The following is a 15,602-nucleotide window of genomic DNA, read 5'->3' as shown; positions in this document are numbered from 1 at the left end:
TAAGAATTAACTATGGTACCTTTTGTACTTAAGGAAGGAAGTCCTGACCTTTCTTTCAACTGTTATCAAGCCCGCAAAGAACATGCGAAAGCACGAAGGAAAGCAAAGCGTTGTCAAGGCTTCAGCTTTCTCTATCCAGTTATAGCTGCACTTAGACCGGCAGAGAAATTAGCTTCAATAGCCCATGAATTTAGGACGGTTCAATGCGAATTTTTGTTGCTGGCTTGCGCGCGTTTTGGTTTATTGACGTCATGAATGAGTGCTGATTGCGTCAAATTTGTATAACGAACTTTAGAACGCGCGCGCTAAATACGATGCTATATATAAACTGTGGCTAAATTATTTGGAGTAGGCTTACTAGATTCCTGGAATTTAGCGCAACAATATTTTATAACTGGTTAGCCCAAACACAACAACTAAACAAGAAAAGACGACAAACACACACCTCCGTACGTTTTGAAGGCACGCGCACGCTGCAACAGGCGTCAAAAAAATGTTTCCAGCCGAACATGGCGAGCTTTTTAAGTTGATTAATCTTTAAACCACGGATGGATTTTATTTTTTACAAAGTTTGGACCGAGTTACTATAACAAGGTTTACCTTAACTGCAAACGCTAGCGCGAGGATTACAGTTTTGAAAACAAACGAACAAACAAAACAAATCATAAAGAATTGATCACTGCTTTTATAACCATTGGTGGCTCTTAAAAGAGCCGTTTTGTTTTCTTGATACGAAGAAGTCGCTTAAGCACGCTCTCCGCGAATTCGACGAGCCAGCTGGATGTCTTTAGGCATGATGGTGACACGTTTGGCGTGGATGGCACACAGGTTGGTGTCCTCGAACAGGCCGACCAAGTAAGCTTCGCTAGCCTCTTGTAGCGCTAACACCGCCGAACTTTGGAACCGCAAGTCAGTCTTGAAATCCTGTGCGATTTCTCGAACAAGACGCTGGAATGGAAGCTTACGGATCAGTAATTCCGTTGATTTCTGATAACGTCGGATTTCTCGAAGAGCCACTGTACCGGCCTGTAACGGTGAGGTTTCTTCACGCCGCCAGTAGCCGGGGCGCTTTTGCGAGCGGCTTTGGTGGCTAGCTGTTTGCGAGGAGCTTTTCCACCGGTTGACTTTCGAGCTGTTTGCTTGGTACGAGCCATGACTGCTAACAATGATCACAAAGACTAATTCGATCGCAAAATTTGTGTTTCTTGAAACGTTTTGATGAGCTCGATTTATTAGAAAAACCCTGTAATGTGATTGGATAGGATAATCGAAATATGATTGGTGGTCCTATTATCCATGTTAAAATATTCACGGCGGCGGCGCACAAACGCAGTTCGCAATTTACTTTCGCTAACGGAGAAAGAGATAAAATGCGTGTCTTCTCAGAGGTCAGGTTGCATGACATTAAATAACATCACTGATGGCAGCAGCTCACTATCTCGAACACTCGCTAAATCATTCGAATATCAACCAATATGTCAGGACGCGGTAAAGGAGGCAAAGGACTAGGCAAAGGTGGGGCTAAGCGTCACCGAAAAATTCTTCGAGATAACATCCAGGGAATCACCAAGCCAGCCATCCGTCGCATAGCTCGCCGTGGAGGTGTCAAGCGTATTTCTGGACTAATCTACGAGGAGACTCGTGGAGTTCTCAAAGTTTTCCTAGAGAACGTAATCCGCGATGCTGTGACTTACACCGAGCACGCCAAGCGTAAGACCGTCACCGCCATGGATGTTGTTTACGCTCTCAAACGCCAGGGACGTACTCTGTACGGGTTCGGGGGTTAAGCGTTGCTTGCGTGTTACCTACGAAAAAACAAAACGGCTCTTTTAGGAGCCAACAACTATCGCAAAAGTTGTGACCAATACTTGCATTTCACACTTATACATATGCCGCATTCACGCCAAGGCTTAAACACGTTTCGAAGCTGTTTAGTTAAACACAGTTTAAAAATGTTTCCTTCATAAATAAAAGTTGATTTCCAAGCAAGATTATCTAAAAGAATGGGCATTGTTTAGAGGAAGCAGTTTTTTTTATGAAACATTTGAAATCGCTACACCTGATAATAAATCAGCGATGCGTGCAAGTGAGTATATTATCACGTGCAGTGAAAATTGAACTTTTTAATTCAAAAATACCTTTTATTTGCGCTTGAGCTGGCTCGAGAATCAATTTAAATAAAGTTTACTTTCTCTAAGCGAGGTAAAATTGTTAGTTTCTTGCCGGGGTAACTTTGCAATCTTGTCAGAATTCAAAATAATTTCAACGGCTTTTGTTTGATTGACGTTAACCAAAACGCAACTTTATCCGACTCTTTTGAATGCCTTTGTTTGCGTGTTATTGGTAACCGCTGTAACTACAGATTTAGCACAAATGAAAGCGTTAAGTTAAAGTTTACTTGAATCCTATGTCAATGCCAATGGTTCAGCTTTCTGTTACCAATTTTCATTTTGTTAAACCTGCTTTATTTAAACATGTTCCTTGTCCGCTTTTAGGGCGCAACACACACACAAGCACCCGTGAAAAGAAAAACAATCACTCCCATTGAATTAGAATCGCATATTGCGCATGTTGCACTTCGTTTAATTAACAAACTGGTTCAAAAGTTTAACACAACACTGGAAATCTCATCATTCTACCGAAATATTTCCTGTTGTCACGCAAATTCTCTAAATGGCGGATGAAGGGGGGGGGGGGGGGGGGATAATCTGATCAGTGAACTTTCGTTGACGCGCTATTAATAAATACTGCATTGCGAAGCTTTTTAGACTGCAACTTCTATTCTATTTTTTTTTTTTTTGGGGGGGGGGGTTGTCTCATTTCTGAGAAAAAAGTCGCAGAGTGGGTGTACAAGGAAAGGGCTACTGATAGGATTACATACAGCTCTTTCATTTCTTTTGTTTTGTCTTACGTGCCTAAAATTTACTCTCTTTTGCAGATATTCAATGGAGGCAAGTGATTTATTATCGCCTCAAATGGCGCTTAGTTCATCTACGACTGAATAGAACGGCGAGTAAGTTTCAAGTAAGTACCTATAAGTATAAGTATGTATCTATAACAGTTTTTGTTTTTCAGCCGTTTTCTTTCTTCTATAATTTTCTCAAAGATACACCTTGCATTTTGGGAACTACGTAGGTTTGATACTTCAAAAATTAATCATTGGCTTATTATTGGTCATGACTTTACTGGACAGTTGGTGGCTCCTAAAAGAGCCGTTTTGTTTTGCGGTGGTAATTATAAGACTTCAGCTTAATGTTGTTTCTTCTCAGCTTTCTTGGGTAAAAGTACTGCCTGTATGTTGGGAAGGACACCACCCTGGGCGATGGTGACGCCGGCAAGCAGTTTGTTCAATTCTTCGTCATTTCGGACAGCCAGCTGCAGGTGTCGAGGAATGATTCTGCTTTTCTTGTTGTCCCGTGCAGCGTTCCCGGCCAACTCGAGAATTTCGGCACTCAGATATTCCAACACTGCTGCTAAGTAGACTGGAGCCCCTGCACCGACTCGTTCGGCGTAATTACCTTTACGGAGAAGGCGATGGATGCGACCAACAGGAAATTGAAGACCTGCTCGAGATGAGCGTGTCTTAGACTTGGTGCCTTGAGCTTTACCTTTACCGCGCCCTGTCATTTTGCCTTAAAAGTTTTCTGTCTTAGCCGGCGATCAAACTTGATTGAAGTGATCATTACTCACCACCCATCAACGCCGAATTTATTTCACTAGCCAGGAATTTGGCGGATCAAAACGCACCAATCAAACCTCCACTTTCACTTTCAAAAGATATGCAAAATAACTCTTCCCGCCTTTGTTGACTTTATCGGCGTCTCACTTTTAAGCAACAACCAATCAGGTGAGAAGGCCGCAATTTCGATCCGCATGTTAATTGATCCATTGAATTTGCTGGGATAAATAGAACTTGCGTAGACTTGAGTTATAGAAGCTGATTTTGAAAATCTAAGCGATTTATCCACAACTAAGCACTCATGGCACCAAAAGTACCTGCCGCAAAAAAGGGCGAGAAGAGAGCAGGCAAGGCTAAGTCGGGCGCGGTCGATGGCTCGGGCAAGAAGAAGAAGCGAGGAAAGAGAAAGGAAAGCTATGCGATCTACATCTACAAGGTCTTGAAACAGGTTCACCCTGACACTGGAATCTCCAGCAAAGCCATGGGTATTATGAACTCGTTCGTCAACGATATCTTCGAGCGCATCGCTACGGAATCTTCCCGCCTTGCCCACTACAACAAGAAGTCTACCATCAGTTCCCGCGAAATCCAAACCGCCATCAGGCTGCTTCTGCCCGGTGAACTAGCCAAACACGCCGTCAGTGAGGGCACTAAGGCCGTGACGAAGTATACCAGTAGCAAGTGAAACCTGTGAAATGCCAAAACAACAACAACAACGGCTCTTTTAGGAGCCACCAAATCTCATGAAAGCAATACCCAACACTGGTCACAATGTCGTGTTAGTATTAAATAAAACTGCTAGGTGAAGACACAAACAACAACACTTTTCAAAAGTTTCAGTTTAATACAACCAGATCATTATAAATTCGAAATAAAGTTCCAACAGACAAATTTTCTTCTCTGGTATGCGCTCAAAATGTAACTTTAAAGAGATTTTCGTAGAATGGACGCAAAAATGAACAAACAAAAAGCAAAGTGTGACTCTTAGAATTTCGCTACAAAGTTCCTATAAACAAAATTTCTCTTCTGTGATTTACATGAGTAACGAGTCATTCGCCCATGTACATGCAACCTCGTCCACAACAAACTTTCACGCGCTGAAAATGTGACTTTCAAGAGATTTTCGTAGAAGAGACACAAGAAAAAAAAAAAGCAAAGCGTGACTCTATAAAATCGATACTAAGTTCCCACAAACAAATTTTCTTCCCAGAATGATGTATTATTCAGTAATGACGCAGACAAACTCGGAAAAAGAAATTCCGAGACTTTCCGGTTACTAGTTCGGATACCCTACTAAGGCGTGATTAAACTAGCTGCTGTGATTTACATGGGAATTACATGGGATTTACAAACGCGAATTCTAATGTTTCAGTTCATTTTCGCTTGGTCATTGCTTTTATTTATTTGGTGGCTCCTAAAGGAGCCGTTTGTTTTGTTAAAGTGAGGCTGTTTTACTTCTTGCTAGCATTCTTGACCTTCTTTGACGCCGGTTTTCTAACGGTGGCTTTAGTTTCCTTCGTCTTCTTAACTAAGGGCTTCTTGACTTTACTGTTTTTGGAGGCTGTAGTGGTCTGCTTCGTGCTGGATTTCTTCTCTTTCTTCGCAGGTTTAGCAGTGGACTTTTCCTTCGCAGGAACTCTCTTAGTCGCTGGTTTTTTCACCTTCTTTACCGACTCAGCGGCGGGCTTTTTCTTTGCCGGGAGTGCTTTCTTCGCTGTTTTCTTGTCCTCGTTCTTGTTGACCTTGAAGGATCCCGTAGCTCCTACGCCTTTTGTGTGAACGAATTGACCGTTTGCCTCGCCTCGTTTAAGAGCTAATTTGATGTGTTGCCGTGCTGTCTCTCCCACTTTGAAGTTTTCCTTGATGTACTTTTCGATGGCTTGCAACGAGGAGCCATTTCGCTTCTTCTCGGCGACAATTGCGGCTTTCACCATTTCCGCAAATTTCGGGTGGTCGGCAGGCTTTTTAGCCCCTGTTTTGTTGATTTTCTCTTTGTCAGGCATTTTCTCAAGGTTTCGCTCTTTCAAGTTCAACGATCGCTCTCATGAAACGTCGTTCCATTGCCGTGAAAAGTTTTCATTTCATCGAGCGGACCGCAGAGGGATCAAGATTTAACTTTCAAACTCTATTCACGCTTTGTTCGGACGTCGTTTGTGCTTGTTTGCCAGGATCAACGCCATCTAATTTTTCTAGTTTTATTACACTTAGCATCTATTTCTTCGATGGTTTTGTGTATGTAGATAACAGAGACATTTAGAATCGCGTCTACTCTATGAGACGTGTACTGCAGCCCAATGCAATGCGAAAGGAAACGTTTGGAAACATCTTTACATAAGAATTAACTATGGTACCTTTTGTACTTAAGGAAGGAAGTCCTGACCTTTCTTTCAACTGTTATCAAGCCCGCAAAGAACATGCGAAAGCACGAAGGAAAGCAAAGCGTTGTCAAGGCTTCAGCTTTCTCTATCCAGTTATAGCTGCACTTAGACCGGCAGAGAAATTAGCTTCAATAGCCCATGAATTTAGGACGGTTCAATGCGAATTTTTGTTGCTGGCTTGCGCGCGTTTTGGTTTATTGACGTCATGAATGAGTGCTGATTGCGTCAAATTTGTATAACGAACTTTAGAACGCGCGCGCTAAATACGATGCTATATATAAACTGTGGCTAAATTATTTGGAGTAGGCTTACTAGATTCCTGGAATTTAGCGCAACAATATTTTATATAACTGGTTAGCCCAAACACAACAACTAAACAAGAAAAAGACGACAAACACACACCTCCGTACGTTTTGAAGGCACGCGCACGCTGCAACAGGCGTCAAAAAAATGTTTCCAGCCGAACATGGCGAGCTTTTTAAGTTGATTAATCTTTAAACCACGGATGGATTTTATTTTTTACAAAGTTTGGACCGAGTTACTATAACAAGGTTTACCTTAACTGCAAACGCTAGCGCGAGGATTACAGTTTTGAAAACAAACGAACAAACAAAACAAATCATAAAGAATTGATCACTGCTTTTATAACCATTGGTGGCTCTTAAAAGAGCCGTTTTGTTTTCTTGATACGAAGAAGTCGCTTAAGCACGCTCTCCGCGAATTCGACGAGCCAGCTGGATGTCTTTAGGCATGATGGTGACACGTTTGGCGTGGATGGCACACAGGTTGGTGTCCTCGAACAGGCCGACCAAGTAAGCTTCGCTAGCCTCTTGTAGCGCTAACACCGCCGAACTTTGGAACCGCAAGTCAGTCTTGAAATCCTGTGCGATTTCTCGAACAAGACGCTGGAATGGAAGCTTACGGATCAGTAATTCCGTTGATTTCTGATAACGTCGGATTTCTCGAAGAGCCACTGTACCGGGCCTGTAACGGTGAGGTTTCTTCACGCCGCCAGTAGCCGGGGCGCTTTTGCGAGCGGCTTTGGTGGCTAGCTGTTTGCGAGGAGCTTTTCCACCGGTTGACTTTCGAGCTGTTTGCTTGGTACGAGCCATGACTGCTAACAATGATCACAAAGACTAATTCGATCGCAAAATTTGTGTTTCTTGAAACGTTTTGATGAGCTCGATTTATTAGAAAAACCCTGTAATGTGATTGGATAGGATAATCGAAATATGATTGGTGGTCCTATTATCCATGTTAAAATATTCACGGCGGCGGCGCACAAACGCAGTTCGCAATTTACTTTCGCTAACGGAGAAAGAGATAAAATGCGTGTCTTCTCAGAGGTCAGGTTGCATGACATTAAATAACATCACTGATGGCAGCAGCTCACTATCTCGAACACTCGCTAAATCATTCGAATATCAACCAATATGTCAGGACGCGGTAAAGGAGGCAAAGGACTAGGCAAAGGTGGGGCTAAGCGTCACCGAAAAATTCTTCGAGATAACATCCAGGGAATCACCAAGCCAGCCATCCGTCGCATAGCTCGCCGTGGAGGTGTCAAGCGTATTTCTGGACTAATCTACGAGGAGACTCGTGGAGTTCTCAAAGTTTTCCTAGAGAACGTAATCCGCGATGCTGTGACTTACACCGAGCACGCCAAGCGTAAGACCGTCACCGCCATGGATGTTGTTTACGCTCTCAAACGCCAGGGACGTACTCTGTACGGGTTCGGGGGTTAAGCGTTGCTTGCGTGTTACCTACGAAAAAACAAAACGGCTCTTTTAGGAGCCAACAACTATCGCAAAAGTTGTGACCAATACTTGCATTTCACACTTATACATATGCCGCATTCACGCCAAGGCTTAAACACGTTTCGAAGCTGTTTAGTTAAACACAGTTTAAAAATGTTTCCTTCATAAATAAAAGTTGATTTCCAAGCAAGATTATCTAAAAGAATGGGCATTGTTTAGAGGAAGCAGTTTTTTTTATGAAACATTTGAAATCGCTACACCTGATAATAAATCAGCGATGCGTGCAAGTGAGTATATTATCACGTGCAGTGAAAATTGAACTTTTTAATTCAAAAATACCTTTTATTTGCGCTTGAGCTGGCTCGAGAATCAATTTAAATAAAGTTTACTTTCTCTAAGCGAGGTAAAATTGTTAGTTTCTTGCCGGGGTAACTTTGCAATCTTGTCAGAATTCAAAATAATTTCAACGGCTTTTGTTTGATTGACGTTAACCAAAACGCAACTTTATCCGACTCTTTTGAATGCCTTTGTTTGCGTGTTATTGGTAACCGCTGTAACTACAGATTTAGCACAAATGAAAGCGTTAAGTTAAAGTTTACTTGAATCCTATGTCAATGCCAATGGTTCAGCTTTCTGTTACCAATTTTCATTTTGTTAAACCTGCTTTATTTAAACATGTTCCTTGTCCGCTTTTAGGGCGCAACACACACACAAGCACCCGTGAAAAGAAAAACAATCACTCCCATTGAATTAGAATCGCATATTGCGCATGTTGCACTTCGTTTAATTAACAAACTGGTTCAAAAGTTTAACACAACACTGGAAATCTCATCATTCTACCGAAATATTTCCTGTTGTCACGCAAATTCTCTAAATGGCGGATGAAGGGGGGGGGGGGGGGGGATAATCTGATCAGTGAACTTTCGTTGACGCGCTATTAATAAATACTGCATTGCGAAGCTTTTTAGACTGCAACTTCTATTCTATTTTTTTTTTTTTTTGGGGGGGGGGGTTGTCTCATTTCTGAGAAAAAAGTCGCAGAGTGGGTGTACAAGGAAAGGGCTACTGATAGGATTACATACAGCTCTTTCATTTCTTTTGTTTTGTCTTACGTGCCTAAAATTTACTCTCTTTTGCAGATATTCAATGGAGGCAAGTGATTTATTATCGCCTCAAATGGCGCTTAGTTCATCTACGACTGAATAGAACGGCGAGTAAGTTTCAAGTAAGTACCTATAAGTATAAGTATGTATCTATAACAGTTTTTGTTTTTCAGCCGTTTTCTTTCTTCTATAATTTTCTCAAAGATACACCTTGCATTTTGGGAACTACGTAGGTTTGATACTTCAAAAATTAATCATTGGCTTATTATTGGTCATGACTTTACTGGACAGTTGGTGGCTCCTAAAAGAGCCGTTTTGTTTTGCGGTGGTAATTATAAGACTTCAGCTTAATGTTGTTTCTTCTCAGCTTTCTTGGGTAAAAGTACTGCCTGTATGTTGGGAAGGACACCACCCTGGGCGATGGTGACGCCGGCAAGCAGTTTGTTCAATTCTTCGTCATTTCGGACAGCCAGCTGCAGGTGTCGAGGAATGATTCTGCTTTTCTTGTTGTCCCGTGCAGCGTTCCCGGCCAACTCGAGAATTTCGGCACTCAGATATTCCAACACTGCTGCTAAGTAGACTGGAGCCCCTGCACCGACTCGTTCGGCGTAATTACCTTTACGGAGAAGGCGATGGATGCGACCAACAGGAAATTGAAGACCTGCTCGAGATGAGCGTGTCTTAGACTTGGTGCCTTGAGCTTTACCTTTACCGCGCCCTGTCATTTTGCCTTAAAAGTTTTCTGTCTTAGCCGGCGATCAAACTTGATTGAAGTGATCATTACTCACCACCCATCAACGCCGAATTTATTTCACTAGCCAGGAATTTGGCGGATCAAAACGCACCAATCAAACCTCCACTTTCACTTTCAAAAGATATGCAAAATAACTCTTCCCGCCTTTGTTGACTTTATCGGCGTCTCACTTTTAAGCAACAACCAATCAGGTGAGAAGGCCGCAATTTCGATCCGCATGTTAATTGATCCATTGAATTTGCTGGGATAAATAGAACTTGCGTAGACTTGAGTTATAGAAGCTGATTTTGAAAATCTAAGCGATTTATCCACAACTAAGCACTCATGGCACCAAAAGTACCTGCCGCAAAAAAGGGCGAGAAGAGAGCAGGCAAGGCTAAGTCGGGCGCGGTCGATGGCTCGGGCAAGAAGAAGAAGCGAGGAAAGAGAAAGGAAAGCTATGCGATCTACATCTACAAGGTCTTGAAACAGGTTCACCCTGACACTGGAATCTCCAGCAAAGCCATGGGTATTATGAACTCGTTCGTCAACGATATCTTCGAGCGCATCGCTACGGAATCTTCCCGCCTTGCCCACTACAACAAGAAGTCTACCATCAGTTCCCGCGAAATCCAAACCGCCATCAGGCTGCTTCTGCCCGGTGAACTAGCCAAACACGCCGTCAGTGAGGGCACTAAGGCCGTGACGAAGTATACCAGTAGCAAGTGAAACCTGTGAAATGCCAAAACAACAACAACAACGGCTCTTTTAGGAGCCACCAAATCTCATGAAAGCAATACCCAACACTGGTCACAATGTCGTGTTAGTATTAAATAAAACTGCTAGGTGAAGACACAAACAACAACACTTTTCAAAAGTTTCAGTTTAATACAACCAGATCATTATAAATTCGAAATAAAGTTCCAACAGACAAATTTTCTTCTCTGGTATGCGCTCAAAATGTAACTTTAAAGAGATTTTCGTAGAATGGACGCAAAAATGAACAAACAAAAAGCAAAGTGTGACTCTTAGAATTTCGCTACAAAGTTCCTATAAACAAAATTTCTCTTCTGTGATTTACATGAGTAACGAGTCATTCGCCCATGTACATGCAACCTCGTCCACAACAAACTTTCACGCGCTGAAAATGTGACTTTCAAGAGATTTTCGTAGAAGAGACACAAGAAAAAAAAAAAGCAAAGCGTGACTCTATAAAATCGATACTAAGTTCCCACAAACAAATTTTCTTCCCAGAATGATGTATTATTCAGTAATGACGCAGACAAACTCGGAAAAAGAAATTCCGAGACTTTCCGGTTACTAGTTCGGATACCCTACTAAGGCGTGATTAAACTAGCTGCTGTGATTTACATGGGAATTACATGGGATTTACAAACGCGAATTCTAATGTTTCAGTTCATTTTCGCTTGGTCATTGCTTTTATTTATTTGGTGGCTCCTAAAGGAGCCGTTTGTTTTGTTAAAGTGAGGCTGTTTTACTTCTTGCTAGCATTCTTGACCTTCTTTGACGCCGGTTTTCTAACGGTGGCTTTAGTTTCCTTCGTCTTCTTAACTAAGGGCTTCTTGACTTTACTGTTTTTGGAGGCTGTAGTGGTCTGCTTCGTGCTGGATTTCTTCTCTTTCTTCGCAGGTTTAGCAGTGGACTTTTCCTTCGCAGGAACTCTCTTAGTCGCTGGTTTTTTCACCTTCTTTACCGACTCAGCGGCGGGCTTTTTCTTTGCCGGGAGTGCTTTCTTCGCTGTTTTCTTGTCCTCGTTCTTGTTGACCTTGAAGGATCCCGTAGCTCCTACGCCTTTTGTGTGAACGAATTGACCGTTTGCCTCGCCTCGTTTAAGAGCTAATTTGATGTGTTGCCGTGCTGTCTCTCCCACTTTGAAGTTTTCCTTGATGTACTTTTCGATGGCTTGCAACGAGGAGCCATTTCGCTTCTTCTCGGCGACAATTGCGGCTTTCACCATTTCCGCAAATTTCGGGTGGTCGGCAGGCTTTTTAGCCCCTGTTTTGTTGATTTTCTCTTTGTCAGGCATTTTCTCAAGGTTTCGCTCTTTCAAGTTCAACGATCGCTCTCATGAAACGTCGTTCCATTGCCGTGAAAAGTTTTCATTTCATCGAGCGGACCGCAGAGGGATCAAGATTTAACTTTCAAACTCTATTCACGCTTTGTTCGGACGTCGTTTGTGCTTGTTTGCCAGGATCAACGCCATCTAATTTTTCTAGTTTTATTACACTTAGCATCTATTTCTTCGATGGTTTTGTGTATGTAGATAACAGAGACATTTAGAATCGCGTCTACTCTATGAGACGTGTACTGCAGCCCAATGCAATGCGAAAGGAAACGTTTGGAAACATCTTTACATAAGAATTAACTATGGTACCTTTTGTACTTAAGGAAGGAAGTCCTGACCTTTCTTTCAACTGTTATCAAGCCCGCAAAGAACATGCGAAAGCACGAAGGAAAGCAAAGCGTTGTCAAGGCTTCAGCTTTCTCTATCCAGTTATAGCTGCACTTAGACCGGCAGAGAAATTAGCTTCAATAGCCCATGAATTTAGGACGGTTCAATGCGAATTTTTGTTGCTGGCTTGCGCGCGTTTTGGTTTATTGACGTCATGAATGAGTGCTGATTGCGTCAAATTTGTATAACGAACTTTAGAACGCGCGCGCTAAATACGATGCTATATATAAACTGTGGCTAAATTATTTGGAGTAGGCTTACTAGATTCCTGGAATTTAGCGCAACAATATTTTATAACTGGTTAGCCCAAACACAACAACTAAACAAGAAAAAGACGACAAACACACACCTCCGTACGTTTTGAAGGCACGCGCACGCTGCAACAGGCGTCAAAAAAATGTTTCCAGCCGAACATGGCGAGCTTTTTAAGTTGATTAATCTTTAAACCACGGATGGATTTTATTTTTTACAAAGTTTGGACCGAGTTACTATAACAAGGTTTACCTTAACTGCAAACGCTAGCGCGAGGATTACAGTTTTGAAAACAAACGAACAAACAAAACAAATCATAAAGAATTGATCACTGCTTTTATAACCATTGGTGGCTCTTAAAAGAGCCGTTTTGTTTTCTTGATACGAAGAAGTCGCTTAAGCACGCTCTCCGCGAATTCGACGAGCCAGCTGGATGTCTTTAGGCATGATGGTGACACGTTTGGCGTGGATGGCACACAGGTTGGTGTCCTCGAACAGGCCGACCAAGTAAGCTTCGCTAGCCTCTTGTAGCGCTAACACCGCCGAACTTTGGAACCGCAAGTCAGTCTTGAAATCCTGTGCGATTTCTCGAACAAGACGCTGGAATGGAAGCTTACGGATCAGTAATTCCGTTGATTTCTGATAACGTCGGATTTCTCGAAGAGCCACTGTACCGGGCCTGTAACGGTGAGGTTTCTTCACGCCGCCAGTAGCCGGGGCGCTTTTGCGAGCGGCTTTGGTGGCTAGCTGTTTGCGAGGAGCTTTTCCACCGGTTGACTTTCGAGCTGTTTGCTTGGTACGAGCCATGACTGCTAACAATGATCACAAAGACTAATTCGATCGCAAAATTTGTGTTTCTTGAAACGTTTTGATGAGCTCGATTTATTAGAAAAACCCTGTAATGTGATTGGATAGGATAATCGAAATATGATTGGTGGTCCTATTATCCATGTTAAAATATTCACGGCGGCGGCGCACAAACGCAGTTCGCAATTTACTTTCGCTAACGGAGAAAGAGATAAAATGCGTGTCTTCTCAGAGGTCAGGTTGCATGACATTAAATAACATCACTGATGGCAGCAGCTCACTATCTCGAACACTCGCTAAATCATTCGAATATCAACCAATATGTCAGGACGCGGTAAAGGAGGCAAAGGACTAGGCAAAGGTGGGGCTAAGCGTCACCGAAAAATTCTTCGAGATAACATCCAGGGAATCACCAAGCCAGCCATCCGTCGCATAGCTCGCCGTGGAGGTGTCAAGCGTATTTCTGGACTAATCTACGAGGAGACTCGTGGAGTTCTCAAAGTTTTCCTAGAGAACGTAATCCGCGATGCTGTGACTTACACCGAGCACGCCAAGCGTAAGACCGTCACCGCCATGGATGTTGTTTACGCTCTCAAACGCCAGGGACGTACTCTGTACGGGTTCGGGGGTTAAGCGTTGCTTGCGTGTTACCTACGAAAAAACAAAACGGCTCTTTTAGGAGCCAACAACTATCGCAAAAGTTGTGACCAATACTTGCATTTCACACTTATACATATGCCGCATTCACGCCAAGGCTTAAACACGTTTCGAAGCTGTTTAGTTAAACACAGTTTAAAAATGTTTCCTTCATAAATAAAAGTTGATTTCCAAGCAAGATTATCTAAAAGAATGGGCATTGTTTAGAGGAAGCAGTTTTTTTTATGAAACATTTGAAATCGCTACACCTGATAATAAATCAGCGATGCGTGCAAGTGAGTATATTATCACGTGCAGTGAAAATTGAACTTTTTAATTCAAAAATACCTTTTATTTGCGCTTGAGCTGGCTCGAGAATCAATTTAAATAAAGTTTACTTTCTCTAAGCGAGGTAAAATTGTTAGTTTCTTGCCGGGGTAACTTTGCAATCTTGTCAGAATTCAAAATAATTTCAACGGCTTTTGTTTGATTGACGTTAACCAAAACGCAACTTTATCCGACTCTTTTGAATGCCTTTGTTTGCGTGTTATTGGTAACCGCTGTAACTACAGATTTAGCACAAATGAAAGCGTTAAGTTAAAGTTTACTTGAATCCTATGTCAATGCCAATGGTTCAGCTTTCTGTTACCAATTTTCATTTTGTTAAACCTGCTTTATTTAAACATGTTCCTTGTCCGCTTTTAGGGCGCAACACACACACAAGCACCCGTGAAAAGAAAAACAATCACTCCCATTGAATTAGAATCGCATATTGCGCATGTTGCACTTCGTTTAATTAACAAACTGGTTCAAAAGTTTAACACAACACTGGAAATCTCATCATTCTACCGAAATATTTCCTGTTGTCACGCAAATTCTCTAAATGGCGGATGAAGGGGGGGGGGGGGGGGGATAATCTGATCAGTGAACTTTCGTTGACGCGCTATTAATAAATACTGCATTGCGAAGCTTTTTAGACTGCAACTTCTATTCTATTTTTTTTTTTTTTGGGGGGGGGGGTTGTCTCATTTCTGAGAAAAAAGTCGCAGAGTGGGTGTACAAGGAAAGGGCTACTGATAGGATTACATACAGCTCTTTCATTTCTTTTGTTTTGTCTTACGTGCCTAAAATTTACTCTCTTTTGCAGATATTCAATGGAGGCAAGTGATTTATTATCGCCTCAAATGGCGCTTAGTTCATCTACGACTGAATAGAACGGCGAGTAAGTTTCAAGTAAGTACCTATAAGTATAAGTATGTATCTATAACAGTTTTTGTTTTTCAGCCGTTTTCTTTCTTCTATAATTTTCTCAAAGATACACCTTGCATTTTGGGAACTACGTAGGTTTGATACTTCAAAAATTAATCATTGGCTTATTATTGGTCATGACTTTACTGGACAGTTGGTGGCTCCTAAAAGAGCCGTTTTGTTTTGCGGTGGTAATTATAAGACTTCAGCTTAATGTTGTTTCTTCTCAGCTTTCTTGGGTAAAAGTACTGCCTGTATGTTGGGAAGGACACCACCCTGGGCGATGGTGACGCCGGCAAGCAGTTTGTTCAATTCTTCGTCATTTCGGACAGCCAGCTGCAGGTGTCGAGGAATGATTCTGCTTTTCTTGTTGTCCCGTGCAGCGTTCCCGGCCAACTCGAGAATTTCGGCACTCAGATATTCCAACACTGCTGCTAAGTAGACTGGAGCCCCTGCACCGACTCGTTCGGCGTAATTACCTTTACGGAGAAGGCGATGGATGCGACCAACAGGAAATTGAAGACCTGCTCGAGATG

General features: G+C 42.3%; 9 protein-coding genes and 3 pseudogenes across 9 annotated transcripts; 5 read left to right on the top strand and 7 right to left on the bottom strand.

Moving 5' to 3' along the window:
• Window positions 1-561: 561 nt before the first annotated feature.
• On the bottom strand, window positions 562-1,233 carry LOC146448972 (histone H3-like; annotated as a pseudogene).
• A 20-nt stretch (window positions 1,234-1,253) lies between these two features.
• Window positions 1,254-1,895, top strand: LOC146448971 (histone H4-like). Its single transcript, XM_085102078.1, has one exon. The coding sequence runs from the start codon at window positions 1,476-1,478 to the stop codon at window positions 1,785-1,787; it is 312 nt and encodes a 103-aa protein (XP_084958204.1). The 5' UTR covers window positions 1,254-1,475; the 3' UTR covers window positions 1,788-1,895.
• A 1,289-nt stretch (window positions 1,896-3,184) lies between these two features.
• On the bottom strand, window positions 3,185-3,627 carry LOC146448970 (histone H2A). The gene has a single exon (XM_085102077.1). It carries the CDS (start codon window positions 3,625-3,627, stop codon window positions 3,250-3,252), a length of 378 nt encoding a protein of 125 aa, XP_084958203.1. The 3' UTR covers window positions 3,185-3,249.
• A 341-nt stretch (window positions 3,628-3,968) lies between these two features.
• Window positions 3,969-4,542, top strand: LOC146448969 (histone H2B.1 pseudogene; annotated as a pseudogene).
• Window positions 4,543-4,646: 104 nt separating this feature from the next.
• LOC146448968 (histone H1.0-B-like) lies at window positions 4,647-6,351 on the bottom strand. Its single transcript, XM_085102080.1, has one exon. The coding sequence runs from the start codon at window positions 5,680-5,682 to the stop codon at window positions 5,131-5,133; it is 552 nt and encodes a 183-aa protein (XP_084958206.1). The 5' UTR covers window positions 5,683-6,351; the 3' UTR covers window positions 4,647-5,130.
• A 224-nt stretch (window positions 6,352-6,575) lies between these two features.
• On the bottom strand, window positions 6,576-7,248 carry LOC146448967 (histone H3-like). Its single transcript, XM_085102075.1, has one exon. The coding sequence runs from the start codon at window positions 7,167-7,169 to the stop codon at window positions 6,759-6,761; it is 411 nt and encodes a 136-aa protein (XP_084958201.1). The 5' UTR covers window positions 7,170-7,248; the 3' UTR covers window positions 6,576-6,758.
• A 16-nt stretch (window positions 7,249-7,264) lies between these two features.
• LOC146448966 (histone H4-like) lies at window positions 7,265-7,910 on the top strand. The gene has a single exon (XM_085102076.1). It carries the CDS (start codon window positions 7,491-7,493, stop codon window positions 7,800-7,802), a length of 312 nt encoding a protein of 103 aa, XP_084958202.1. The 5' UTR covers window positions 7,265-7,490; the 3' UTR covers window positions 7,803-7,910.
• A 1,289-nt stretch (window positions 7,911-9,199) lies between these two features.
• On the bottom strand, window positions 9,200-9,642 carry LOC146448965 (histone H2A). Its single transcript, XM_085102071.1, has one exon. The coding sequence runs from the start codon at window positions 9,640-9,642 to the stop codon at window positions 9,265-9,267; it is 378 nt and encodes a 125-aa protein (XP_084958197.1). The 3' UTR covers window positions 9,200-9,264.
• A 341-nt stretch (window positions 9,643-9,983) lies between these two features.
• LOC146448964 (histone H2B.1 pseudogene) lies at window positions 9,984-10,557 on the top strand (annotated as a pseudogene).
• A 104-nt stretch (window positions 10,558-10,661) lies between these two features.
• On the bottom strand, window positions 10,662-12,366 carry LOC146448963 (histone H1.0-B-like). The gene has a single exon (XM_085102079.1). The coding sequence runs from the start codon at window positions 11,695-11,697 to the stop codon at window positions 11,146-11,148; it is 552 nt and encodes a 183-aa protein (XP_084958205.1). The 5' UTR covers window positions 11,698-12,366; the 3' UTR covers window positions 10,662-11,145.
• Window positions 12,367-12,588: 222 nt separating this feature from the next.
• LOC146448962 (histone H3-like) lies at window positions 12,589-13,261 on the bottom strand. The gene has a single exon (XM_085102073.1). It carries the CDS (start codon window positions 13,180-13,182, stop codon window positions 12,772-12,774), a length of 411 nt encoding a protein of 136 aa, XP_084958199.1. The 5' UTR covers window positions 13,183-13,261; the 3' UTR covers window positions 12,589-12,771.
• Window positions 13,262-13,277: 16 nt separating this feature from the next.
• LOC146448961 (histone H4-like) lies at window positions 13,278-13,923 on the top strand. The gene has a single exon (XM_085102074.1). It carries the CDS (start codon window positions 13,504-13,506, stop codon window positions 13,813-13,815), a length of 312 nt encoding a protein of 103 aa, XP_084958200.1. The 5' UTR covers window positions 13,278-13,503; the 3' UTR covers window positions 13,816-13,923.
• The last annotated feature ends 1,679 nt before the right edge of the window (window positions 13,924-15,602 follow it).

The sequence above is a fragment of the Pavona decussata genome, unplaced genomic scaffold (genome assembly GCF_977016875.1).
Source record: "Pavona decussata unplaced genomic scaffold, jaPavDecu1.1 SCAFFOLD_720, whole genome shotgun sequence".
In the NCBI taxonomy this organism is placed as follows: domain Eukaryota; kingdom Metazoa; phylum Cnidaria; class Anthozoa; order Scleractinia; family Agariciidae; genus Pavona; species Pavona decussata.
Note: the sequence above shows the minus strand (reverse complement) of the source record. Positions and strands in the feature narration are given on the sequence as shown.

Excerpts from the sequence above, each read along its gene's own strand:
- LOC146448967 (XM_085102075.1), bottom strand. The coding sequence starts at position 7,169 with ATGGCTCGTACCAAGCAAACAGCTCGAAAGTCAACCGGTGGAAAAGCT.
- LOC146448965 (XM_085102071.1), bottom strand. The coding sequence starts at position 9,642 with ATGACAGGGCGCGGTAAAGGTAAAGCTCAAGGCACCAAGTCTAAGACA.
- LOC146448963 (XM_085102079.1), bottom strand. The coding sequence starts at position 11,697 with ATGCCTGACAAAGAGAAAATCAACAAAACAGGGGCTAAAAAGCCTGCC.
- LOC146448966 (XM_085102076.1), top strand. The coding sequence starts at position 7,491 with ATGTCAGGACGCGGTAAAGGAGGCAAAGGACTAGGCAAAGGTGGGGCT.
- LOC146448970 (XM_085102077.1), bottom strand. The coding sequence starts at position 3,627 with ATGACAGGGCGCGGTAAAGGTAAAGCTCAAGGCACCAAGTCTAAGACA.
- LOC146448968 (XM_085102080.1), bottom strand. The coding sequence starts at position 5,682 with ATGCCTGACAAAGAGAAAATCAACAAAACAGGGGCTAAAAAGCCTGCC.
- LOC146448971 (XM_085102078.1), top strand. The coding sequence starts at position 1,476 with ATGTCAGGACGCGGTAAAGGAGGCAAAGGACTAGGCAAAGGTGGGGCT.
- LOC146448961 (XM_085102074.1), top strand. The coding sequence starts at position 13,504 with ATGTCAGGACGCGGTAAAGGAGGCAAAGGACTAGGCAAAGGTGGGGCT.
- LOC146448962 (XM_085102073.1), bottom strand. The coding sequence starts at position 13,182 with ATGGCTCGTACCAAGCAAACAGCTCGAAAGTCAACCGGTGGAAAAGCT.